The sequence below is a fragment of the Thermobia domestica genome, chromosome 14 (genome assembly GCF_964235325.1).
Source record: "Thermobia domestica chromosome 14, izTheDome1.hap1.1, whole genome shotgun sequence".
NCBI classification, from domain to species: Eukaryota; Metazoa; Arthropoda; class Insecta; order Zygentoma; family Lepismatidae; genus Thermobia; species Thermobia domestica.
Window position 1 is genome coordinate 44965966 of NC_137467.1, and position 25964 is coordinate 44991929.

The following is a 25964-nucleotide window of genomic DNA, read 5'->3' on the forward strand; positions in this document are numbered from 1 at the left end:
TCAAGACTTTTCTTTTTCATCGACGTGGTTTACTCAAGATTGTCCCGTTTGATCCAACATTATACCAACTTTTTGATAATTCAGATTCAAGAATTATCCGTCTACTTCAGAATAACGGCAACAATTTCTGCTGGAATGTAACGTCCCACGCTTATGCTACGAAGCTCAGGGAGACGTTATGATGATCATGAGCGAAAATGCTGTAATGAAGAAAGTGAGGGAATCCCGAGCAAACATACATAATATGTTTACTCACACTGCCCACTTGACGGAGGTGGAATCAAACTAGGGACCCCATGCATCGGAGTTTAGTTCTACCACTGAGTCATCGCAGCCCAATATGCCTACTTCTCTACCATAAAAAAGTTACCTACATGAGAAACACCGTGTTCGTGGGGTTTTCCAGGATTCTTCAGTTTCCTCCTACAAGAAACGCGCGCAGGAATTTATTTCGGAGATGCTCCAAGTTCAATACGAGGACAAATTGTATTAAAACATGTAAAATTTTACCTAAAATTAGATAAAAGTTACATAAAAATAGCGATTTCGGGAAAGGTTCGGAACTCCAGGACTCACCCCCTACCTTCCACCTTCATTACTGCAGGGGAATGCGACAGTTTGTGCCCCTCATAAATGTGCTGAAACTCCACTGCTAGGATTCAATTCAGATTAGAAACAAGGTCACAAACCCATGCAAAAACTGCCAAGAAACGTAGTCCACATTTTCATTACACCATTATTATCCATCTGTATCACTGTCTTTCTTAGCCTTGGAGCACAATTCTGGGACGTTGGGTTAAAAAAAAATAAATGAAATCTTTGAGTTTTACTTCCCACAGTTGTGTTGGATAGGCTAAAGGAGACGATTATGATGAGAATGAAAAAAATAATGGAATGAAGAAAGTGGGAAGAAATGGGAGAACCCCGAGAAAACCCATGCACACTGTGTTTATCCACCAGCAAGCCCACTTGCCGCGAGCTGGGAATCCTGGGATCAAACCAAGGGCCTCATCGCACCAGAGGTTAGCGCTCTACCACTGAGCTACCGCAGCCTCTACGTTAAATCAAGAGCAAATGCGTACAGTACTATGCCATAAATAACCAGCAAACGCGTGTCATTAAAACGATTACTTTTAGTGAAAGAACGGAGGCGCCAATCTATGCTAGGTGATCAGTACAAAGTACCTTTGTATTACAATTCCATAATAATAAATCACACTTTTGTAACGCTGTTTCTAACTACACAGATGACTTATGTATTATTTGTTTCCGTACATAAGCTATTTTTCACATTATAACGAATGACGAAGGGTGTAAAACATTGACTGCCTCCCCGTTCTATTGTAATATAGAAAACAACGTGCCCTACCGCCTTCACTTGTTATTGCTGCACTCGTTATTATGTAAATTGAGTACTGAGCTTTGATACATAAAGGAGCCAACCTGACTGCTATAGCCTATATAACCTGTATGAGGGGGGGTCAGCGTTCTACACTACAGTACTTTTACTATACTACAGTATACTACAGTAACTTTTAGTCTATGGTAGTGTTTACAATTCACCCAAACTTACGTTCGAAAGATGATATGTATGCTGCTCCTCACCGCTGTCACATGACGTGTATTCATACGCCACCTCAGCTACATCACCTACTACGTACTCATATCCATTCGCACTCTGCTACAGCTGAAATCCTTTATCTATTTTCCCGAATAGTAATTAAGCCCTAGCAATATTACTCCCTAGTAAAATATAGTAATATTATTTCGGTAAGATTGTTATCGTTGTTTTTTAAATCATCTATGATATTGAAAATCACGCACTATTCCATTCTCATTTTTAAGAAGTGAGAAAATCTCATAAATGGGAACCTGAAAATTTGCCTTGAGCTCATAAATGAAAACACATTTGGAAATAATGAGACATTTTTCCTCAAATATGAGTAAACATTACTTATTTTGTTTTGAACATGCATTTTTCTCATTTCTGAGCAAGGAAATTTTTAAGAGTGTAGGCACAGATGGGAGGACAATATTAAGATGGATCTCGCAGAAATAGAAATACAAAGTAGAAACTGGATCCAGTTTGCAAGGGTAGAAGTCAGTGGAAAGCTTTTGTGAACGCAGCACTGAAGAAATTCGTTGAAGTGTGAAATGAAATTCATTGTACTCGGGTACCATATGCCATTGAATTAGTTAATAAAGACTTAATAGCATTTCCACACCTAATGTTGAAAGTACTCTTCGTTTATTTCAAAATACTTCTGACCATTTTACGACCTTTAAATGATAGTGTTTTTTCAGTTCTTTCGCAGTGTTCTTCAACAGAGATAGAAGTTGCATGAACAAATCAGGAGACTTCGGTGGCCAGTAACTCTTTGATCGCATCTTGTTCTTCTTCAAATAAAATAAAATAAAATAAAATAAAATATCGTGCGAGTGGCGTGGGTGATGTATAAGTTAAATTCATCTTGTTTTAAAATACAGTTCGTTAATACAGTTCGTTAATTTGCTTTCGTTGCTACAAAACTGTTCAGATACGTACATAGCGAATATACTTCAGTAATGTTGCAATGTCTGTTGGAAAATGATTAAAGATACATTAGTGTACAAAATATACACTATTATTTGAATAAATTATTTGAATTAATATAAATATTAAAATATTTATATTGAATGCATAATCGCGGAATTTGTATAAGAGGTTTGAGATTGTAGTTGTTGCTGTTAATGCAAGAATTTAAAATAAATATTTTAATTGTATATTATGATTTTTGATGACCTTGTTTAACCATGTTCCCATGAATTTATTTCAGATGTCCAAAAAGTTTCAGGGAGTGTTCAAATTCCAAATGAGGATAATTATGTGAAAAGTTTTAAAATTATCCCCAAAATTATGTTAAATTTACCGAAAGTCGGAATTTTGGGGATCTAGATCTCAGAAGCCACCCCTTGCGTGAGTCCCTAACCTTGCCTTGATATATGTAAACATAATAAATAGTCGTATATAAGGGTCGCGGTGGCTCAGTGGTAGAGCATTCACCTCGAGCGCATGGGGTCCCTGGTTCGATCCCAACTCGCGCCAAGTGAACCTTGTGTGGGCAAACATCCTGTGGGGGGGTTTCTCGGGGTTTTCTCGTTTCCTCCCACTTTCTTCATTTCCTCATTTCATTCACTTCTCATCATTACAGTCTTCTTTAGCCTAACCGGCATAATCATGGGACGTAAAACTTAAAGATTTCATTTTTTCATTTCAAATACTCGTATGATGAAAAAAATGAAAATGAAATCTTTGAGTTTTACGTCTCATGGTTATGCCGGTTAGGCTAAAGGAGACGGTGATGATGAGTAATGAATGAAATGGTGGAATGAAGGAAGTGGGAGAACCCCGAGAAAACCCACGCACACGGTGTTTGTCCACCACAAAGTTCACTTGGCGGGGGCTGGGATCGAAACCGGGACTCCAAGCACCAGAGGTGAACGCTCTACCACTGAGCCACCGTGGCCCCACTCGTATGATGGAGTTGGTGCGTAACTATAATTTGAATTCCTTAGATAGTGTACGGTGTTACATGATTAAGAGAGAGAGGATATACTGTATCTTCCATGGCAACGAATAGAAAGTTATTGCTAATCGGAGAATTGATAAGAGAGAGAGAGAGAAAGGATATTAAGACACATACTAATAATCCTTCCGAGACATTTCATGTAATGGAAAATGGTTTAAATAAATAACATTTATGTATAAAAGTACGCCCAGATAAACTTGATTATTCGCTGTTGGTTGAAGGGAGATTGAATCCACTATTTGTGATTCTAACATTCCGTATCAAATGCCAATTTCCTGATCGTGTAGTGAATTTTCGGGAGTTAGGTAAAAATTTTCACAAGACCAGTGACTTGTAATTTCTCTCGCATTTTCATAAAACTAGACTTTAAATAAGTTTAGGTGACGATTTTGTTCATATGGATTTATCAGGGAAAGTCACTTGTGTTTTTCCTAATCTATTCACTTTGCATAAAACTTTTCAGAATTACTGTTCTTTCTAGCAACGAGAACACCACTTTTTTTTATTTTTTTTTTAACGTACATTGCAGATACTAACTAACCAACCAACACTTTTCTTCCATTTCATCTGATGCGAATCGTAACTTCTGGTGAGACCAATTCGGAAGTTAAACTTCATAGGGCTTTCGAACTGTATATGCCCATTACGTATTCGCTATTCAGCTTTGAAGTAAGCGAATTGAAGAACACTACGAAGTGGATTCAAGTTGAAAGATCTCCATTATTCTTCTCAAGATTGGTGACAGATATAAACGTGCTGCTTATTTAAAAATACGCGAGCACTTGTCAATGTGTGTCAAAGATAGCAACATCGTATGGCACACAGCACTCTAGCGGCAATGGTCAGAGTGATGACTGTTTTTGATATTTAGGATACTCGTAAAATGGCTACGTTTTCATTAAAAAGAACAATTTGTAATCATTCGCTTTCTCCATATGAGTGGTGTGACGCCCCTTGAAGTTCATAGCCAATTGAGTGAGATTTTAATGATGATGTCATGGATGTGTCTAATGTGCGTTCGTGGGTGGGACAATTCAAACAACTCAGAACGTCGTATGACAACAAGACAATCTCAGTCTCATACAAGCGGATCTGACGACAATGTGCACATATTCCACAGAAATGCCACCTTTGGAGGTGATGTGTTCCACACTCATTCAGCGATCCTTCCAAACAACTTTTTCTACTCGTTCGAACATGTCGTCAAACTGGTTTGTGTGAGACCGAGATTGTCTTGGTTTGTTGTTACATAACATCTTCCCTTCTTTGAACTGTCGCACTCACAAACACACATTAGATAGGGCCTACATCCATGACACCATCATTACATGTCTCACTCAACCGTTGATGAATTTCAAGCGGAATCACACCACGCAAATGAAGAAAACGACGAGTATCGTATCAAAAACAATCGTCATTCTCACCACGGACGCTAGAGCTCTGTGTGCCATACAGTGTTGCAATTTCTGTCACACATCCACAACGAGTGCTCGGGTATTTAAAAATAAACTGGTGCTAACTTGAATGAACCTCGTAATGTACCGGGGAGACCTAAATCGGTTGTGTGTGATGGACTGAAACTAATTTCGTTGTGCCTTTGGAATATTCAGAAATATTATATTATCAGCTTCAAACAGTACTGAAGAATCTTCCTGTAATTCTTCTATGGTCCAAATCCAAGAACAACGTACTGTTACACTAGTTTGGGTCGTACTAGCTGGCAGATTCTCAGCAATGGCTGTTGTATCAGTTCCAAGCACCTCTCTTATACCAGTGTTGCCTGTGAACGAACTCCACTGATCAAGTAGCAAAACTTTCTTGTGATCTGGATTAGCTGCTTTAGCAAAGATTTCTTGAATAAATTTGATTAGATCAGTTTTGTTCATTGTAATTGATTTTGAGGCGTAAAGAACTACAGTATATTCGGCGTTTTCAACTTGTTTAGCCAAACAGTAGGCCCGAATTTCGCAGTGGACTCTTGATATGTAATGAGCATTTTTCAAGTAGAATGTAATTTATTGAAACCAGTGGAAGTATAGCATAAGAGTACATTGTAGCATTTTTTGACTGCACTGCTTTTACTATGTCTTTAGAATTAGGTAAATATCCGCAAGTTATCTCACAGTTGAAACCAGATTGGTCTGCGTTAAACACATGATCTGTTGTAATATTTGTTCATCATCACCGTCTAATTTTCGTTGTGAACGTCATTACCTGATCTTTGTATTTTGTAACTATCATCGAAGGCGACTTTTACATAGGCTGGTCTTTTGCGAATTGATATTCCGTGCTCATTTTTGAACCTTTTTATCTAACGCTCGCAGGTACTCAAGTTATAAGTGGCGACATACTTCGCAGCCCAATTAGAACATATTTGTATTTCATATAGCAGTGCCTTCTTAAGTTGTATACTGGATAGTTTTCAATGTTAGATTGTTCCGAAAAGTGAATGATCATCGAGCTTTGAGCGAAAAACCGCTTAAACTTTGTCAGCATTAAATTGTGTATCTCCGATTGATTAGAGTTTTTGTTTTTTGGGTCCGTTCGAAAGCTCATGACGAGTTCATTTGATTGTCATTAGCAGAACCACAACAATCTGTCCTTATACAGTACTCTATCCGATTACGGGTTCGCGAAGAGTGTTACTTTACAGTTTGTTTAATACAACAAATATATGAAAAAATAACTTTAGTTAATGTAGCGTAGATAAATTTTGCCTAAGTAAAGGTGCATATATGTGCAAAAGAGTTAATAAAACTTTTATTCTGTATCTTCAGTGAGAATTATTTTTTTCCTGATTAATATATCTCTTAATACTGAACTTATACTATTTTGTTTATTCTTGAATTATTTCAACATAGAGTATCTATGAAGCATATAGAAAAGGCAATGGAAAGGCTGAAGTCCAAGCCAGCTGATAGTGACGAAGAATTGAGTTTACTCGAGAGATTATTGTCCAGGGATCCAAATCCAAAAACGGCCTGCATTATGGCTTTAGACACCTTACTTGCAGGAATTGACACGGTAAGGAAGTAGAAAAGTGTAAACACTATGATCATTATAAATTATCTACTACTGCTAAGTTACTTGCCTCGAGTTGTACTGACATTTTTAAGTCTTTACGTAGAAGGTCTGCTGATGACTTAGTGGTACAGTACTGACTTCTAGAGGATTTTATTCCTGGTTTGTTCGCAGTTCATGTGAGTTTGTGGTAGACAACATTGTGTTATCGGATTTTCTCAGGATTATCTCTTTTATCGTGTAAAAGTGAGTAGAATAATGCTAGGCTATGTGTTAAGACGTGTTAAAAACTTGTAAAAACATGTTTGTATGCCATACGGCAGGTAATACAGTGTATGGAAAGAAACTAATTGATTCTTATAAAAAAAATAATAGAAAAAGTGGTTTTATTGGATAAGCATACATAATGAATAACCGTCACCAAAGAGTCAAGAAGGAAATGAATAACATTTTAAAACAAATGAAAGTATGCTGAAGATACCGAATAATACATCGAGTTACTCGGGGTTACATATTCTCGTTATTAAGTTAAGACTGTGCCATATGCATATTTCATTACAACAACTAACAGAGTTCATGGTAGCGTACTTACAATTGGCTGAAGTCCATGATTAAGCACAATCAATCGACAACTCAGTCGCACAGCACAAACACTGAAATTTCAGAGCACCACTATAAACGGTGTTGTGTGAATGCGTTGTGATCATTTTGTAGGATTTTCTAGAGTTTATATACTTATTTCGTATACTTTCATTTTCTATTACGGATTTGAGAAAAATAGGATTGTTTATGAAATGGCTTATTTTCCTTTGTGAAAGTCTTCCGTATTTATAATGCTTGTTTCTTAGTTTCACTATATTTACCAGGATGTTTTCGATACTTTATTTAAAATATTTCACTTTTACTTGTTTATTGCTTGGTTTCTCTGAAAGATTAAGAAAACACTTCAATTTTTAATATCGCAAAATAAAAGAAAGTCTAAGTGTATTTAGAGATCCACGAGTAGTATGTCCGAACACTACTGATGCTACTTTCGTCAATCCTATTTGCGTCTTTATTTCCTGTCCACATTTCAGATGTTCAATATTAATACTTACCGAAAACTAGTCATAGACCTACCCTTTTCCTCATTCATCTTTTGTACTTTCACAGTTGCTTTTGTTCATATCACCTTTAGTTGCCCTTCTTAGTATTAATTTTTACCCGTTCTCTTCTAACTTTCTAACAATGTTAATTATCGATTCAGATTCTTAGCTAACAACTACATCGAGAGCTAAACTTTTCACTTGTGCATATTTTACTGAAATTCATCTTTCCTGATAAAAACCCTTTCTTTCTTCTAGTTTTTTTTTTAAAATATATATTGTATATTAAGCGTGTAAAAGGCAATAGTCCTGTCGATTATATCTTAACGCTTATCAAATCAAATCTCGCTACGAGGTAAGTGACCAGTGAGTTTTACGTTGACATACTTTGATCTACGAGCACACTATTCGAGATTAAAGACTGTGAATGTTAAGATATTCCAATAACTGAGGGTTATGAAGTCCATGATTTTCAGGTGCTAGAAAACGATTAAAGCAAGAAAGCAAGTGGTTATATAAGTAAGTTTCCTTTGTAAGCTTAGAGGCCAAAAGAATGATAATTATTCCGTTCTCAAGAATGCGATTAATGCACGTTCTACTGAAATGTTGTAAGTAGAAGAAAGCACTGAGATTGAGGGATCAAATTCTGAGGGTGTGCAAAGAAAACAATCTTCATAGCTTTGGTTTTAACAGAAATGTGATGTTCGAATAAAACAAACTATAAAATTACAGGTGGCTCATAATTAGTATATGATGTTTGACTGACTGTACTATTTGTAATTCTGGACAAAAAGTTCCGATATGTCAACACTGTGTAGCCTGAGACTGGGAATAACGATCACTGGACTTAGAAAAGTTAGTGTTTGTCATACAGGATTGCGAAACGGTTACCGGTTTGCCACTACCTGATTTTTTCTTGTAGGATGTTTTAAAATATAAAGTGTAGGGTAGCTTCGGTGGAATAGGGCCAGCGGATGAATAGGGCCACTCGTTACGTTATTACGTTCTTGTTTATAGAACAGAAGCAGCGAAGCGAATGCCACGCCGTGTCTTCACTGTGAGTCTCTACAAGTTCATTGTGCAGTTATATTGAGTGAATGCTGGACGCTGATTGTATTATAGAGCAACTTTCATCATCAATTGAAGGCAAGTGTTAAGAAAAATAGCGTATTTTTAATACTTCTGTCATGTATTCTTTCTTGTTACGCTATGTAGTTTTGTTGGAAGTGCAAAGTTTGATTTTCTTACCTTCAACAAGGTTGACTCAAGTTGTTATGACTAGTATGATAATCGTGAAGGAACTTAAACAGGGTTGCCAACTTATTTTTCTATATATTACCAATTAGGGTGAATAGGACCATATCTAGTTAGGGTGAACACGGCCATACTTTTTGATTAGGGAGCTGCGATGGCTCAATAGCAGAACGTTCACCTCCTGTGTGTGGGGTCCCTGGTTGGATCCCAGCTCGCGCCAAGTGGTGGACAAACACCGTGTAGAGGATTTTATCGGGGTTTTCCCGTTTACTCCCACTTTTTTCATTTCACCATTTCCTCCATTCTCATCATCACCGTCTCCTTTAGTCTACCCGGCATAACCTTGGGAAGTAAAACTCAAAGACTTTTCCCCCACTTTAATTTTGTACCAATGCATGCATCAACCACACCCCACCCATTCATCTTATCTATCATCTTATACATAATGGTGATATAAGAATTCGATATTTTTTGTCTCTCTTTCTTATTTCAGATGGGAAAATATGAGCGTTAAACACAGAGGACGTACAAGAAGTAGTACAAGTTCTTGTCCTGTTGCACAATTGAAATATCTAATAAGAAAGCAGAAATTAACGCTAATAACTCAAGGTCTGCAGAATAAGAAACATCAGCAACTACATCTGTGAAAAAAAGAGTTGAATGTATGCCTATGTCCAAAAAGGCAAGTATTTCTTTCCATGATTTAATACCAACTCCCAAAAAGATTGTTAAAATATATCCAGCAAATCTAGACCTAAGCAGCGTGCGGAGCTACTAACATCTCCAGAATCTGATCGAAAATCATTATTTAAAAGGGATCGGCAACGTAGAACGTCAGTAGTAAGTTCAGAAGGCCTGACAGAAGAAAAAGAATATGATGAAGATGAAGTAACAAAAAATACAAATAAAAATGAAATGGTCGTGTGTTGGTTTTGCAGCATTTCATATTACTATCCTTTGTTTTCATCCTTTGGGTAATGAATATGTTGCTATAAATGCAAAGCGTGGTATCATACGCGATGTATCGAAGGAGAACAAAAGAAAATGTTTACTTGTGGACGTTGTCTCAGCAATCGAGCAGCAGAACGAAATAAAAGTTAAAAATGAAAAGTTTACTGTTTTTTGCAATGCAAACTGAAGTTTTATTTTTGTGTACTCTTTTCGTATATGATAGGCTAGGCCCATAGGCAGGGTTAATTAACGATTTTTTGCTGATTAGAAAAGAGAGATCGTTCGTCTTATTATTAACAGACTGTTCAAGAATTTTTTGTTGTAATGTGATTATTGTGATACACAAAGAAGGTATTAGAGACTACTTATTTGTGTTGTGTTTTCTTAAAATACATTGTAAAGAAACTTGTTCCCACCCACATATAAATATATGACTTTATGAGCACGTAAATCTACCACTTACACCTTCTATTATTCTAAAATATTATGTATACGAATTCTACTCTATGTTTTAGTACGACTTTACAATTGTCTGTGGTTTCAATCTACTTAATACATGTGGCCCTATTCACCTTACGAACGGCCCTATTCACCCAGATATGTTAGGATGAATAGGGCCATTCGAAGCGAGTATATATATATACATTTTTATAGTATTACACAATTTTTGAAGAAAATGATTTTTTGTGAATTTGTAGTAGAGATATGGTATATTATAATTCTGTAAAAAGTTCTTTAATAAAGCACTAATTATAGCAGTTGAAGGTAATTTTCGTGAAAGTAGCCCTATTCACCCCAATCTATCATACCAACATCACATACGCAATTTAGCCGAACTACGGGAAGCTATCATAGTAGAGTTCCAGTTGACACCAGTACGGATCCGTCAAGGTGCTTGTGACAACATTGCTGTTCGTCTCCAGGCGTGTATCGATTCGGATGGTGCATTGGTAGACCATGCCATGGAGAACACAAATTAAGATTCTTGTAAGGAAGAGTACGAGGGTAATGTGTTTATGTTGCTTGTTTCTTTGCCTCAGTCTTTGAAACATCATATATATAATTGTAGGTCACATGGTAGTATACACTACAGGATATTCAATAATTTACAAAACTGATGTAGTGACGTCAAGTATTACGAATGAACACCACCCACAGCTTCGCATTGTATCATGTTGCGAAACATTGGAAGAGTGTACCCTGAGAAATCTTTCCTGCAGAATGTTTCCTCGCAATTCTGCTACTTAGTGAAGATGCATCAAATATGATGTTAACGTGAGATGTGTTCCCCGTAAGAAAAGGACGAGGGCTGAAGATCGGGAAATCTGGGAAGCTAGATTTCCAATATTAAGACTATCTTAAGCCAACTTAAGGAAGTTTACATTCATCTTCAAAGAGAGAATGCAAGCATAAATATGTTTTTAAATACTTTGTTGTCAGTTTTATAGTCATTTTGTGGTAATTTTGTGTAATATTGTGTAAGGTTTATAGTCATTTTGTGGTAATTTTGTGTAATTTTGTGTAAGGTTTATAGATAAATTTCTTCTTAGACAGGTCTCTCAGTTGGTCATGCGCTGTATCACTTAGCTAAAAATCCTGATAAACAAGAAAAGTTGTATCAAGAAATAAGTCGTGTTTTACCTCCAAACAACACTCAGATCACTGCGGACCATTTAGAACAGATGCAGTACCTCAGAGCTTGTATTAAGGAATCTTTGCGGTAAGTACACCACAGCAATGCAAGAATGTAGCTGCATTTTACTGGATCGACAGCTACGTAGGGATCCGCACGAGACAAGATTTATGGCTGTCGTGTCTCGAAAATGTGCTGTAAAATTGATGTCCCGACTCGAAAAATGTATATTTTTCTATTGGAAGAGCCGTGTCTCGACTCTAATTTTGTCAGGAAAATCCTGTCTCGACTCGTCTCGTGCGCATCCCTACAGCTATGGTACAATGTAGCAAGATTATATTTGTATACACAGCACGATATATAGGATAAGAGAAATTTTGTCAGTATAGAAGTTTATATTCCTTAGAATCTAAGTATATTCCTATGATGTCCCTTGTTAATACTGAGCTAGTCAATACTTGTAATAATCAAAAATTCTTTCGTTGTACAATAGGGCGGTGGCCGAAAAGTAGGTATATAGTACTGTATTGATTAGTTCATTGTACTTTATATCATTTCTTATTGTTATCCATCAAGTAGACTTAGTTTCTTTAATGAGTTTTTACTTACATCTTAAACTCGGAACAGCCAAGGCAAATGAATCTATAAGCTAGAATGTTATATTTGATCAATGCAGGGATGTATACCTAGTCTTGGCCCACCCTGTATATAAATTATTTCACTTTATTTCTGGCAAGGTACTCCCAGTTCCAACTTTAGTATTTAACATGATTCCTTTATTCATTGTGGTACTCAAGAGTTAGTGTTAATTAGTGACTGTTCGTTATAGAGGTATAGTTTATAAATAAAATGTTCAATATATACCATATTCTTCAGTTCCAAAACTACATAGATTACAAATGGTTCAACGGTTCATAGATTGTCTTTAATCCATTAGTGCTCAGAATTCCCTACTGGTATTTTGAAAAGTTTTCTTTTCACCTATTTGGTCCTAATAGTACTCTAAAATAGATATTAGAATATTTTTGAAAAATATTTATTTTTTCTTGTTTTTTTAAAGCCTGGCAACTTAAGTTGCCAACAGGCGCATGCATATTCAAAAAAGGGAACATTTGAAAAGTTACAATTTTGAGGGAGAAAATACACTGCAAAAACTGCTGATTCTTAATAAATATCTCTTGAGCCCCAATATCTAAAACAGAACATTGAAACGTAAATATTATTTATTTATACCTTCTTTTAATATTCCTGATACAAACCATTAATTTCTTGAACATCAATTCTTCTGAGAACTTCGTAATCTTTCACTCTACAACCTTTCTTATTTATTTTTTTAATTACTGTAACTCAGGAGCAATAATAATCATTACAATTTCCTTTTTCTTTACAAAATATGCTCCGTTGTCGCACCTCTGATCGTCTTTCTAAGACCGGTACAGATAAATAATAGTACAACAGTACAACACATACAATATACCGTTGTATCTGGCGTCACGAACATGGATTTCATTTATTTATTAACAATAAATGAAAAGAATCCTGAACCGTACGAGAATACACATTTTCAACAACCCTTGTATATATATAAGATTACATTTTATATCAATATCATATATTAATCGCATAATTAAGCATATTCTTTGGCCTCACATTATAATATAAATAGCAAGGTGCATCAACAGAAAAATAACTATAATAATACGGTCCACAATTACTTGTACATTCATTGGGATATATTTAATATAATGTATATAGTTTAATTCATGAAATTTAGCATAACTGCGAAGAGTTAAATATAAATATATTTTCTATTAAAATTAATCCATTTTTTAAATAACAGAACACTAAAACGTTATTAGGATGTAAACACGGAATAAAACAATATAGTATACATTAACATTGAAGAAAATAATTTACACTAGAAAAATAGCTGAAAATAAAATAACATGAGGAAAAATACAATAACTAAATTATATAACTATAAAATACTGTGTTTATCTCATTTGAGATTAAGTTCCATCTTTTATACATTATTTATATTAACTTTACTTATGATCTCAGGAGGGACTACATTTTTGACTAAGTCCATCCATTTCTTTCTAGTATTTTCGGTTGGCTGCCATAATTTTATTTCATCGACATTTCGTAATCCTAAAACTTTTCCTGTTTTCAAGTCCATTAATTCAAATACTTTAGGGTTAATTTGCTTCGTACACAAATATGGTCCAGCATACAAGTCACAGAATTTATAGATTCTTTTTAATGAAGCGTCACTTTGTGGATGTAATCTCACAAACACCAGATAATTAGACTTAATTTTAACTTTACCTTTCTGTTGCTCCTCGGTTTCCTGGTTTCAAGAATTGAATTTTCGAATCCTACGAAAGTGAATCATACTTACAAGATGAGAATAATCTACTTCGTTTTTATCATCCAGTCGGATTCCAAAGTGTTGTTCAATTGGCGACATATAATCGGTTCCATTATGTATATTAGCGGGTGCTACTCCTAATGTATCCGACACTGAATAGTTTAAGAAATACGTGATTTCCGTAACGTATTTGATCCATTCATTATGTGTGTTACAACAGCAATGTCGAAATAACATCCCAAGATTTCGATGGATATTTTCCACTATTGAACTGCTGGGATGATATGGGGTTACAAAATGAACCTTAATATTGGCGTTATTCATGGCACGAAGAAACACATCACTCCGAAATTGTCCACCGTTATCACACAAGATGTGTTCTATAGGTCCGCAGTGTGGTATATATACATTTAGAATACGATGAACTATTGCTGATGAAGTAGCTTTACGTACCGGGTAGGCTACCACATATCGCGTAAAAATATCCAACACAGTAAGAAGATATGTTTCACCAGAAGCTGCTCTCGGAAGTGGCCCATACAGATCTATAGAAATGAAGGAGTGTGGACGTTCCGGTATTACTGACAACATAGGTTTATAGATAGCTCGATAATTATGTTTAATTCTCATACATTCCTCGCAATCTTTAATATAATTTTTAATTTGGGATCTAAGCGATTTCCAATAAAACGATTTGTTAATCAATGAATACACTTTTGAATATCCAAAGTGTCCAAAATTATCGTGATCAGCTTTTAATATTAGAGGAACCAATTTTGGAGGTATACAAATTTTAGTTCTATGATCATACTTGAAGTCTTTAATTACCAACACATTATTAGACATTAGATACAAGGTATTCCACGAATGGGGACAATCACATCCTTTCGAACATGTTGTCAAATGTTGTATAATCCTGGCATAAGGTTCGTGATCCCGTTGAGACTTTTGTAAATCATCCAATGAAATGTTAGAAATTTCTTCCTGTAAAACCTTAAAAGCATTTATTGTTAGTACACGATGGTTTTCACTAGGGAATAGTCTAGATAAGGTATCTACTGAAATGTTCTCTCTTCCTTTTATATGTTTAACTTCAAAGTCGAAAGATTGTAACTCCAGCGACCATCTTAACAAGCGGCTATTATAGCCTTGTATTTTCCTTAAATGGCATAAGGAACTATGGTCGGTAAGGATTGTTAAGTGACATCCAGTCAGATACGGTGCAAATTTGTGCAATGAAAACCTCACAGCTAGAAGTTCAATTTCAGTGATCGTATATCCCTTTTCTGCATTTTTCAGCGTACGACTCACACAATGAATTACTACTGATGGTTCACTAGAATCAACTGCAGGTTGCCAGAGGATTCCCGAGATTCCAGAGAGATCGCCATCACACTGAACGAAGAAAGGACGTTCATAGTCGGGATGATTTAAACGTATATTTTTCATTATACACATTTTCAAACGTTGAAAACTTTGTTCTTGAGATTCCCCCCAATGCCATAAAGTGCCTTTCTTTGTTATAGAAAATAGAGGTTCAGCTATTTCTGCAAATTTAGGAATTGATCTTCTGAACCAGTTAAAAAGTCCGAGTACTTGTCGAGTTTCCTTTAAATTAATGGGGGTTGGTAAATCTCGAATCGCTTGAACTTTGGCTTCACTGTAGCACATACCATTAGCATCGATGGAATACCCCAAAAATTCAATTGACCTACTGAAAAACTTCGATTTTTCGATATTTATTGTAAGACCTGCATTCTCCAGACGTTCGAGCACAATGTCTAGATTTTTTAAATAATTCTCCGGAGTTTTTCCCATGATTAGGATGTCGTCCGCATAATAGACTACATTGCTTCGTAAATCTTGGCCCAATACACGATTTAAACAAGATGCTAAAGCGGCACTACCATTAATCAGTCCGAAAACAACACGATTATATTCATATAAGTGCCCCTCGAATAAGAAAGCTGTGAAAGGTTTCGAATTTTCATCCAACAAGATCTGGTTGTAAGCCATGACTAAATCCAGATTTCCAAATATCGTATGTCCTTGCAAGAATCCCAGAATTTCATCAACAGGAGGATATCGCACTTGTTGTAATTTTATATGTGAGTTTAATTTACGCAGATCCAGGACCAATCTTAGATGTTTACCGTCTTTCTTGGGCACAACATGCAAAGGGTTAAAATGCACACTTTGTGACGGTCGTATTATTCCTTGTTTTAGCATATCTGCAATTTGCTGGCGTACGTTTTCTCTAAAACGATACGGAATAGTGTAGGGTTTAGACACTATAGGATCTTTACAGTCTACTTCTATGGTATATACAAAATCTTTACAACATCCGGGTTTAGATGAAAAGCCTTTCTATGTCTATAAATAATTTCTTTGAATAATGCGGTTGCATTTTCATCCATAAAATCCAAAGAATCTACAATATTATCCACGCATTTTGAGAATGTAAAATCATCATTATTATTTGAAAGTATTTCCTTTTCCATTTCTATGACATTAACTTCTTCCACCTTACAAAAATTAATTTTTGAAACATTGTCCACAAAAGGTTGACATTGACAAGCTATATCGTCATTGGCAGGTATTAATTTTTGAACCACTGCATCATCTATAGTGTGCACGGTAAATGTTTTATTTTCAAAATCCAGGATAGCGCGTAGCTGGGTTAGAAAGTCCATTCCAGTTAAAACCTTTTCATTAAGTTCATTTATAACTAAGATAGGAATATTAATTTTAAAGCCTTGCATATCAATTTCAACTTGTGTTTTCCCCATGACTCTCCTTTTGTGTTTACCAGTATAATCTATCAATACTAAATTATCCACCTTTTGTAACCTGGGACTAGAATAATTCTTAGTAATTTTCTGCCAAAAAGTATAAGATAAAAGCGAAACTGTAGACCCTGTATCAATTAAAGCACGAATAGGAATATCGTTAATTTTTATATTAATTCGGGCAGTGCAAAAGGTTTTCAAGAAAACAAAATCCTTTTCACTATTATCTTTTGCTTCCATCTCATCATCAAATCGCCAAAAGCAGTTAGCAATCGGTATATATTGGTACGCAATATTAGTATGCAAACATTTTAATTTAGTTTCATTATAAGATAATTGATTAGATAAACTTAACGCTGACATGGGTTTAACCCCTTCCATATCAGCACCACCTAGTTTAAATTATCGTGATTAGTTGGTTCTATTAACTCACATTCGATTCCGCATTCTTGAGTAGAATCGGATCGATTGTATGTATACACAGAATTTGGATTTCTGTTATTATAATTGCTACCACCTATGAATCGATTTTGTGCATAATTACGATAATTGTTGTTACTTCGATTATAATTTCGGTGATTATTTCTGAAATTCCTATTTCTACCATTAGGTTCAGTTCAATTACCGGTATTATTTAGATTACACGCTCGTTCATTATAACGACGATTGCCATTTCCTTGTGTGTGGGAGCTATTTCCATTCTGTACACTTATATTGCGAACATGAGCATAATTAATAGGATTGCGGCTAACATTACCCTGACCTCTATTGGGATTTTTATTGTTCTTCTGCATTAAATATTGACTCTCAAAGTTCTGCACTAGCATGACCATATGACTAAAATTGACACATTGTGCAGCCATTAACATTTGTTGCAATCGGAACGACAATAGGATGCGAATAGATGCAATTATACGCGATTCAGGATGATTAGGATTTAGAGCTCTTAATTCATTATACGTCGATACTGCAAATTCCGTGACATTCTTGTGGCTTCGGGGATCGAAAACTTTGGTACGTAATAAAGCATCTCTGTTGGCAAGCATAAAGTCGTTTTCATAATTGGATAATAGGGCAGCTTTAAAATCTGAATAAGCATGAAGATTTTCTCGGATTTCTTTGAACCACGTTAAACATGAAGGCTGTAGGACATGCGGAAGTATCTTCAAGAATTTTGACTCCTTTATTCCTATTAACTCACATTCGTCCTCAAACTTCTCGATAAATACCCGTGCAGGAATATCATCGGGTCCACCACTAAATTTGGTCAATGATTTTACCTCGCTAAATCGCAAAGTTTTGTCATTATTATGGGATTTTAAATATTTACCATAATATTTTGAATTCCTACAGGATGAATATTTCTTTCTTCTTCCAACTTCGGTACTTCCTTCACTATATCCCGAAGACTCACTATCCTCCAAAACTCGATGAGGTGTTACTGGTTCTGGTTCCTTAAAAGGAGACTGATTTCTATATCCACCATCATGAGGGATTACTGGTTCTAATCCATTATAGGCAGCCTGATTTCTATGTTCACTGTGGGACTGATGTCTATGTCCACCGTCGTGCTCTTCCTTAGTAGCATGGTACCACTCTTGGAAACAATTCATATCCTCTCGAAGTTCTCGGATGTGAAAAGTGTGTTCGTTAATTACCGATTCCATTACTTTAACCACATCCTGCATCTCAGTTTAATTTTGGGATACTCGTTCCATCTTTTGGTCATACTGCTTAAATCTCGTAGAAATTTGTTCCTCCAATTGACCTTCTATTTTGCATTGTAAATGGTCTATTTTATCTTCCAGTCGTTTCTCAATTTTAAGTTGCAATTGCTTTAAGGAATCCTCAAATTGTTGATGGGTTACATTCTGAAATTCCTCAAATTGTTGTTGAGTAACCATTTTCTGTTGAAGTTGGTTCATTTGGCATGATATCTGCTTTAAAAGATCTGTCACGGTTTCAGGAGCAGGACTACCACTTTGCATAAGTCTGTCTTGGACACAGTGGCGTAGCAGCTGCCCCCGCAACCCCCGCAGTGCGGGGGGGCCCCGAGGTATAGGGGCCTCGAAGTCTTGCGATGAATAAAAATATAAAGAAGTAGAACTTAACCTTACTTCTGTCGGCTTTACAACTAGGGCCCTTTCTCTATACTTTGCGGGGGGGGGCCCGCAAAAGTGTGCTATGCCACTGCTTGGACACCTTCAGTTTCCGACATACCTCGGTTTATGCGTTTACCACTTCTTAGTATAGTAACATAAATATTGGGCTCAATTGTGTTCGTTGTTACTCTACTTCGAAACGATACACTAACTCCCGGTATGAAGGCACCATTTAATTATGTAACTGCTGGTTCTTAATAAATATCTCTTGAGCCCCAATATCTATAACAGAACATTGACACGTAAATATTATTTATTTATACCTTCTTTTAATATTCCTGATACAAACCATTAATTTCTTGAACATCAATTCTTCTGAGAACTTCGTAATCTTTCACTCTACAACCTTTCTTATTTATTTTTTTAATTACTGTAACTCAGGAGCAATAATAATCATTACAATTTCCTTTTTCTTTTTCTTTACAAAATATGCTCCGTTGTCGCACCTTTGATCGTCTTTCTAAGACCGGTACAGATAAATAATAGTACAACAGTACAACACATACAATATACCGTTGTAAACATCACTATTAAAATCAAATTAATCCTTCCTTTACAAACCTTCAATCCTTCCTTCTGGAGTCTTTCAAATCAACCTAGTTGAGTCTTTCTTCTCAAAACACATTGTACCCAAAAAACAGTACTAACCTTGCGTCAATATATCATACAAAGAAAATGCAACAATGTTATGACGAAACAGACTCCAAAGTTACTTAACGGTTAAAACCAACAATACTAATCCATGAGTTTCTGAGTTATGACGAAAAATTGCCGTAGCAACTTAAGTTGCCAAGGGGACTTGAAAGAGCAAATTTTGAGAAACGGAGGTGTATATACGGGATAGGTATCCTATTTATGCTACCAATCGAGCTGTGAAGTCAGAACTGGCAAATCTCAAAATGTTTCATGTTTATAGAATACTAAATCATGAGTGTTTTGTCAGAACTCGATAGAGATTATGTACAATAATAATAAAAATTCAATACATATGAAAAAAATGTTTTGTGCTCTATCGAGTTTTGAAAAAACGTTCCTCACATCTTTCCATCTATTCAAGATGCTACCTGTATCAGTAAGAATTGTTCCGTCGTCTGTCTTTAATATATACGCGCTAGGTTGATACCCTTCCTTAAATTCGTTGATTCCCTTGAACATATCTCGACTTTTCTTACTTCATTATTTCATACTTTACTTCATTTTCAAGTTCATTAATTTCAGCTTTCAAAAAATCGCGTTTCTCTCTTCTGAATAATTTGGAAGTTTCACGTTTGATATCAACGAAATTTAGTGTAGTTATATCGTTCGAATTTTGTAGTCAACGCAGTCGCCTATTTTCCCTTCTCTGTTAGTTTGGTGCATTCCGGGTCGAACCATGATTTGTTCCCACATATTTCCACGTGCCCGCTGAAATCTTAATGCTATCCGTAATTTGAACCCACGTATCCTCAACATTAGTGCTCTCAAACCCTAAGAACGGGAATCTATTACACTTCAATCTGGTCCCCTCTCGCCTGGTTCTTCTCTTATTTCTTTAAACTAACCTACTTCTTTTTCAGATGTTGAATATTCTCTTTATTCAACGATAATCTCTCTCTCTCCTACTATTGTTGCTACCAGATAGTGATCAGCAGTGGCGTATTTAGGGGGGTGGCTTCCGGGCTTAAGCCCCCTCCGAAATCTTACTTAGTATAGTAAAGTAAATGAAATATCTTGCAGAATTTTCACATTTCCAGGCAAAGGCCCCCCGAAAGTTAGCAAAGCCCCTCCCGAAACAAAATCGTAAATACGCCACTGGTGATCAGTGTCACAGTCTTGTCCTCTGAACGAGCAAACATATATTATGCTAGACTATCGTCTTCTATAAAAGGTGAGCGATTTGATTATGTGTTCTTCCATCTGGTGAGCTCCATGTGTATTTATGAACGTCGCGATGTGGGAATTTTGTAGTTTTCACAAGGTTTTTTGAAGTTCCAAAGTTCACGAAACTAACGCCGTTGTCATTAATTTCCTTATGCAGACTTTCTTTCCCTATAACCCCTGTTGAAAATATAATGTCGCCCTATCTTCGCATTGAAATTCTCAAATAGAATTTTCATATGGTATCGCGGGATTTGGTCGAATACCCCGTGACACTTATTCTTAAAAAGTGTCTTTTATATCGTCAACCTTATATTCTGTTAGGGCAAGCCCATTTAAAACAACGATATCACACCACCGACCATTAAGAGTAGTAAAATAAAGTTTATCATTAACAATGCAACCGGTTTAACTGCTGATATTACAAGAATCGAAATTAAAATGCTATTGGTATGGTCATATACATAATAAAATTACAAAAGTTTACAATTATTACTAGAAATTACTGATGTCATCCATTTCAAACATTTTAAAAGCACGTAGTTTCTTATGTATTGAAATTTCATTTCTTATCGATAGTATGAAACGTTACAAATAGTTGTACTGTAAATTTCCATAACTGATCTCCAAGTGGATCTGTATGCCAACCAAAGTTTTGTCAAGTTTAACAAAAAGTCCAAAATACGCCTCTTGAAAACAGCTGTTATTTGTAAAATAATAATAATAATAATAATAATAGGCTAATAATAATAATAATACATAATGATCGGTGTTGGCCGTTGCAATGATCTGTCCAAGCAGATTGATAAAAAAAATCAACATAGTATAACAACAAACGCTGCTTCTCTTATATGCAAAAAAAAGAAGGAAAAGCTTGGTGTGGTGAGCGAAGGGGGGAGCCGAATTCTACTTCGACCGGGGCGCTGAAATTTCTAGCTACGGCTCTGAATAAATGGTTCTAAAAGAGTAAAATTCTAGAACACTCCTCCCCTCTTCCAATAATCTAAAAATAGAAAGTGCTCTTTTTAAATATTACTTTAAAAAATCCAAATAGGAGGATCCCGAACAACCAATGTATATGAAGCTTTTCTAATACGTAGGAAGTATAACAGAGGCCGCAAATTAAAAGAGAAAACAGTTATCTTCGGTATGTAATGTAAGGGAAACAAACGCGCCTCTATTACAAAGTGACCAATAAACCTAAACGGTATTAAGGCTATATACGAAAAAATCCAGAAAACGAGGAACAAATCAATCACCTCCGAGTTCGCGTGTAAACAGTACATTATAAATTATCAGGATGCGCCCATCTAGCGTCATTCGTCTATAGTTCGAATTACGAATTTTACACACTAAGTTTATGCCGTTATGCGATGCAACGTCACAGAATAAATGTTCAACATAATCTTTTTAGAGTCCAACACAGTAAGTAACGTGAGATGAAGGAAAAGTCTTACTGACACTTTTGAAAATATGTATTTGTATTTGCTAAATAGTGCTGAATTGGGCAGAATTGTACCAACTTTTTCACAAAAGGGGCTGAAAATGCCATTGTGGTACCAACGGGCCGATGAATGAGAAAAAGGGCTGAATTTGGTACAATTGTACCAAGTGTGGCAACAGTGCCTATTACTATTTCTACCATTAGGTTCAGTTCAATTACCGGTATCATAGGCGCCGACTTGAAGAAAATATTGGGGGGGCCAAAACAATGAATAAATATATAATCATATTCAGCCATTTTCTACCAACTGCTGGATAAAGGCCCCTTTCCCTCCAGATCTCGGTCTGCTGCATCCGCTCCGCTGCTAAATTCATGACCTAAGTCAAATTTGTGTAAACGCATTAAAACAAATTCAAGTTCAAATTCTGGAAACTTCACTGCACCACATTGATCTTCACTTCTCATATCAGTGTTACCATAGTGTTGGTTGAAGCTTCAGTGCTCTATTAACTCTTTTAGGATTTTTGGTAACTTTTGTTACCATGGCTCTTATTTAGGTCTTTGACCTCTTATTTAGGTTCTATAACAGGTACTTAAGTCGTTTTTATTAGTCAAATCAAGGATGGACCAAAGAACACCCCAGATGCGTTATGGAACCGGATGGTCAACTTGGCTGCGCCAAGTGGGGGCGGAAGGGCGTAACTTTTTACTTTTTCTTAAGGCAAATTTCAAGGGGCTGATTTTTTCAGAAAAAATCAGTCTTCCCGATTTTTCCGGTTTAGGAATACGATACGTACATGTGTTTGGCACCGTTGGAAAAGACTTGTTATACTAAAGAAAATAACGTTTAAGCCATGACTCTAGGCTAAATAGGAATGACGCAGTACATTTTTAAAAATATTTTATACCTAGGTATATATAGAGGAAGTTCGGGTATTATGGAATACCATTTTTGTTTCGCTTGTAACTCAGTTATCAGGTTGTAAAGAAAGTTTTTGCAGTTTTCAAGCTTCAACTTCAAAAGACCATATCTCAGCTCAAACAAACGTTTATTAATCGAAATAAAAACCATGACAATCAATACATTTTTGCCAATAGAAAGAAGTGTGTTAATGCCTGTAGCATAGAATTTTGGAGTTCTGAACGCGACGAAGTCGTTGAAGGCCGCTTCGGCATCGTCTCGGCTTTTGAAGCATTTCTCGCGAAGGAAGGTGTCGAGATGCTTGAAAAAGTGGTAGTCGGTGAAGGGAGGTCCGGCGAATGTGGTGGATGAGGCAGTTTCGTAGCAAAATGCGTTCAACTTTTGCATCGTCTGTTGTGCAACATGCGGACGAGCGTTGTAGTGGAGCATGATTGGTCCCTTTCTGTTGACTAATGCCGGGCACATACGTCAAAGCTTCTGGTGCATTTCGTCGATTTGTTTTCAGTACTTCTCCGCCGTAATCGTTTCGGCCTGATTCAGGAAGCTGTGATGGATGAAACTTGCTGCAGACCGCCAAATAGTCACCATGATCTTTGTAGGTGAAGTTTCGGCTTCGGAAACTGATGAGGAGCTTCGCCAACGTCCAACCACTACGCGGTAAACAATCCACTTCACATCACACGTAACAATCCTGTCGAGAAACGGGTCGTTCTTTTTACGCAGAAAAAAAGATGACACCTCAAAACGACGATTTCGATTATTTTCGGCCAATTCGTGTGGCATTAATTTATCGTGGTTTTTAAACTTGCCAATCTCTTGCAGGTGGTTGGAAATTGTCATAGGTGTTACACCCAAGTACTCAGCAAGTTCTCGAATAGTTGTGCGTGATTGGCTTCGACCTAAGGCTCTCAGTTGGTCGTTGTCAACAGCGGATGACCGACCACTGCGCTCGTCATCTTCCAGGATCTCGTCACCACTGCGGAATTTATTGAACCACCATTGTGCGTACGTTCGTTAGTGGTTCCTGGGCCAAACGCATCGTTGATATCACGAGCTGTCTGGGCAGCTTCTCGGCCTAGCTTGAACTGGAACAAGGAAATCGTGCGAATTTACCTCTTGTCCATGCTATCTTTGAAGTCCAGAAAAAAGTGGAAAAAACTATTTTAAAACAAAACCAATACAATGAATAGATAGAGCAAAAAACGCGCTTTAAACTTATATATATATATATATATATATATATATATATATATATATATATATATATATATATATATATATTACAATATTATAACGACACTTGAGTTGAAAATACATAATTGAAAATAGAAGTAACAAAAACCGCAATAACTTTCTTATAACCTGATAATAATTGCACATTGAAACAAAAAGGAAAACAAGTATACGCCTTACATATTTGGCTTTATTTATGTATATCTTGATAAAGAAGTTTCGTTACAGGGGTGGGTAAAATTTACAATTTGTAAAGAGACCACTTTGGAGGGTAATATGAAATAGTCGTGTAATATGGAATACAAATGCTATATAGAAAAGAAATGAGTTTTTTGTTGAACATACAATTTATACAGTGACAATATATGAAAATCTGAATGCCAAGCCATAACTGATTGTGATTACTTGCAAAAGTCGTAAATATAATACTCTGCTTCAGGATCGGCACAGTCATTGTGTGCTCACATTAAACATAATGAACGCTGGACCCAAGCTCACCCCGTGTATCATCAGAAAATTTGCTGTAATAAAAAATACACTTAGCATTGTTGTCATCATAAATGTATGTTTAATTGCCCAACACCGATAGATATTTTTGCAATCGGAATACCATACGGAATACGGAATACCATGTTTTTCTTGCGGATATTCCATATTGCCCTCCACGCCACCTTGGAAACTAAAGAGCTGTTAAACGCATTCGAAGGCGTATAGGATAATGGCGCTTATCAAACTACCACTCTGTATATCCAACGTCATAGTAAATAAAGAATTGTTGTTCTATTACATTTCAATAGGAAAATACAGGTTGTAAACCACTTACCTGTAAAAGTATTCCTGAATAAGAAGTCAGATTTTCACGTCTACCAACACAATGAATGTCACAATCACATGGAGACTGACTGTAGAGCATCATGGGAACGTGAGGTAGTAGTTTCTTTCCTCTCCGATAGGAAGCAACACATCACAGGCGAGCTAATGAGGTATTCCATATTATCCGACTATTCCATAATACCCGAACTTCCTCTATTTATATACATATATGAAAAGATGAGTCACCTTCAGACTTTCAAAAATTTCACCCGACCTCAGTTTTCAAGATAAAAGAACAAAATTGTGCGCACGTATTATGTATATAACAAGATTTTTTAAAGATTCAGATCCCTACGTGAACTCAGGCCTGGGCCAGAGGGGCACAAAAAATTTCGATTTTTTTCGAAAAATCTCGTGTTGTATTTTTCAATTTTCTTATTTCTGGTGTATAATACGGACAAGTGAGTGGTACCGTTGGAAAGTATGATCTATCCTGAGAAGAACGAGTATGAACCACGATCCTACGATAAATAGTAAGAAAGCAGTAGCTGTTTGAGTGAAAGTCTAAAATTTACCTCAAAAAGTGGAAATCCTAAAAGGGTTAAACGCCGATTTGAAGACCTTGCTCCTCTTTGGTAATTCTTCCTCAACTGGATTATATTGGGGGGGCGAGGACCCCACCTTTAAATATTGGGGGGGGGCAAAAGTGCCCTGCCCCCCCAAAGTCGGCGCCTATGACCGGTATTATTTAGATTACACGCTCGTTCATTATAACGACGATTGCCATTTCCTTGTGTGTGGGAGCTATTTCCATTCTGTACACTTATATTGCGAACATGAGCATAATTAATAGGATTGCG

At 36.2% G+C, this 25964-nt stretch overlaps 1 protein-coding gene across 2 annotated transcripts in view; it reads left to right on the top strand.

Annotated features, from left to right (window-relative positions):
* LOC145669662 (putative cytochrome P450 49a1) overlaps positions 1-25964 on the top strand; it is a 102293-nt gene that overhangs the window by 55185 nt on the left and 21144 nt on the right. For both annotated transcript variants that reach the window (XM_081737919.1, XM_081737918.1), the window contains exons 7-8: positions 6431-6593; positions 11431-11600. In XM_081737919.1, coding sequence (XP_081594045.1) covers positions 6431-6593; positions 11431-11600 — 333 coding nt within the window. The remainder of the gene's footprint in view (positions 1-6430; positions 6594-11430; positions 11601-25964) is intronic.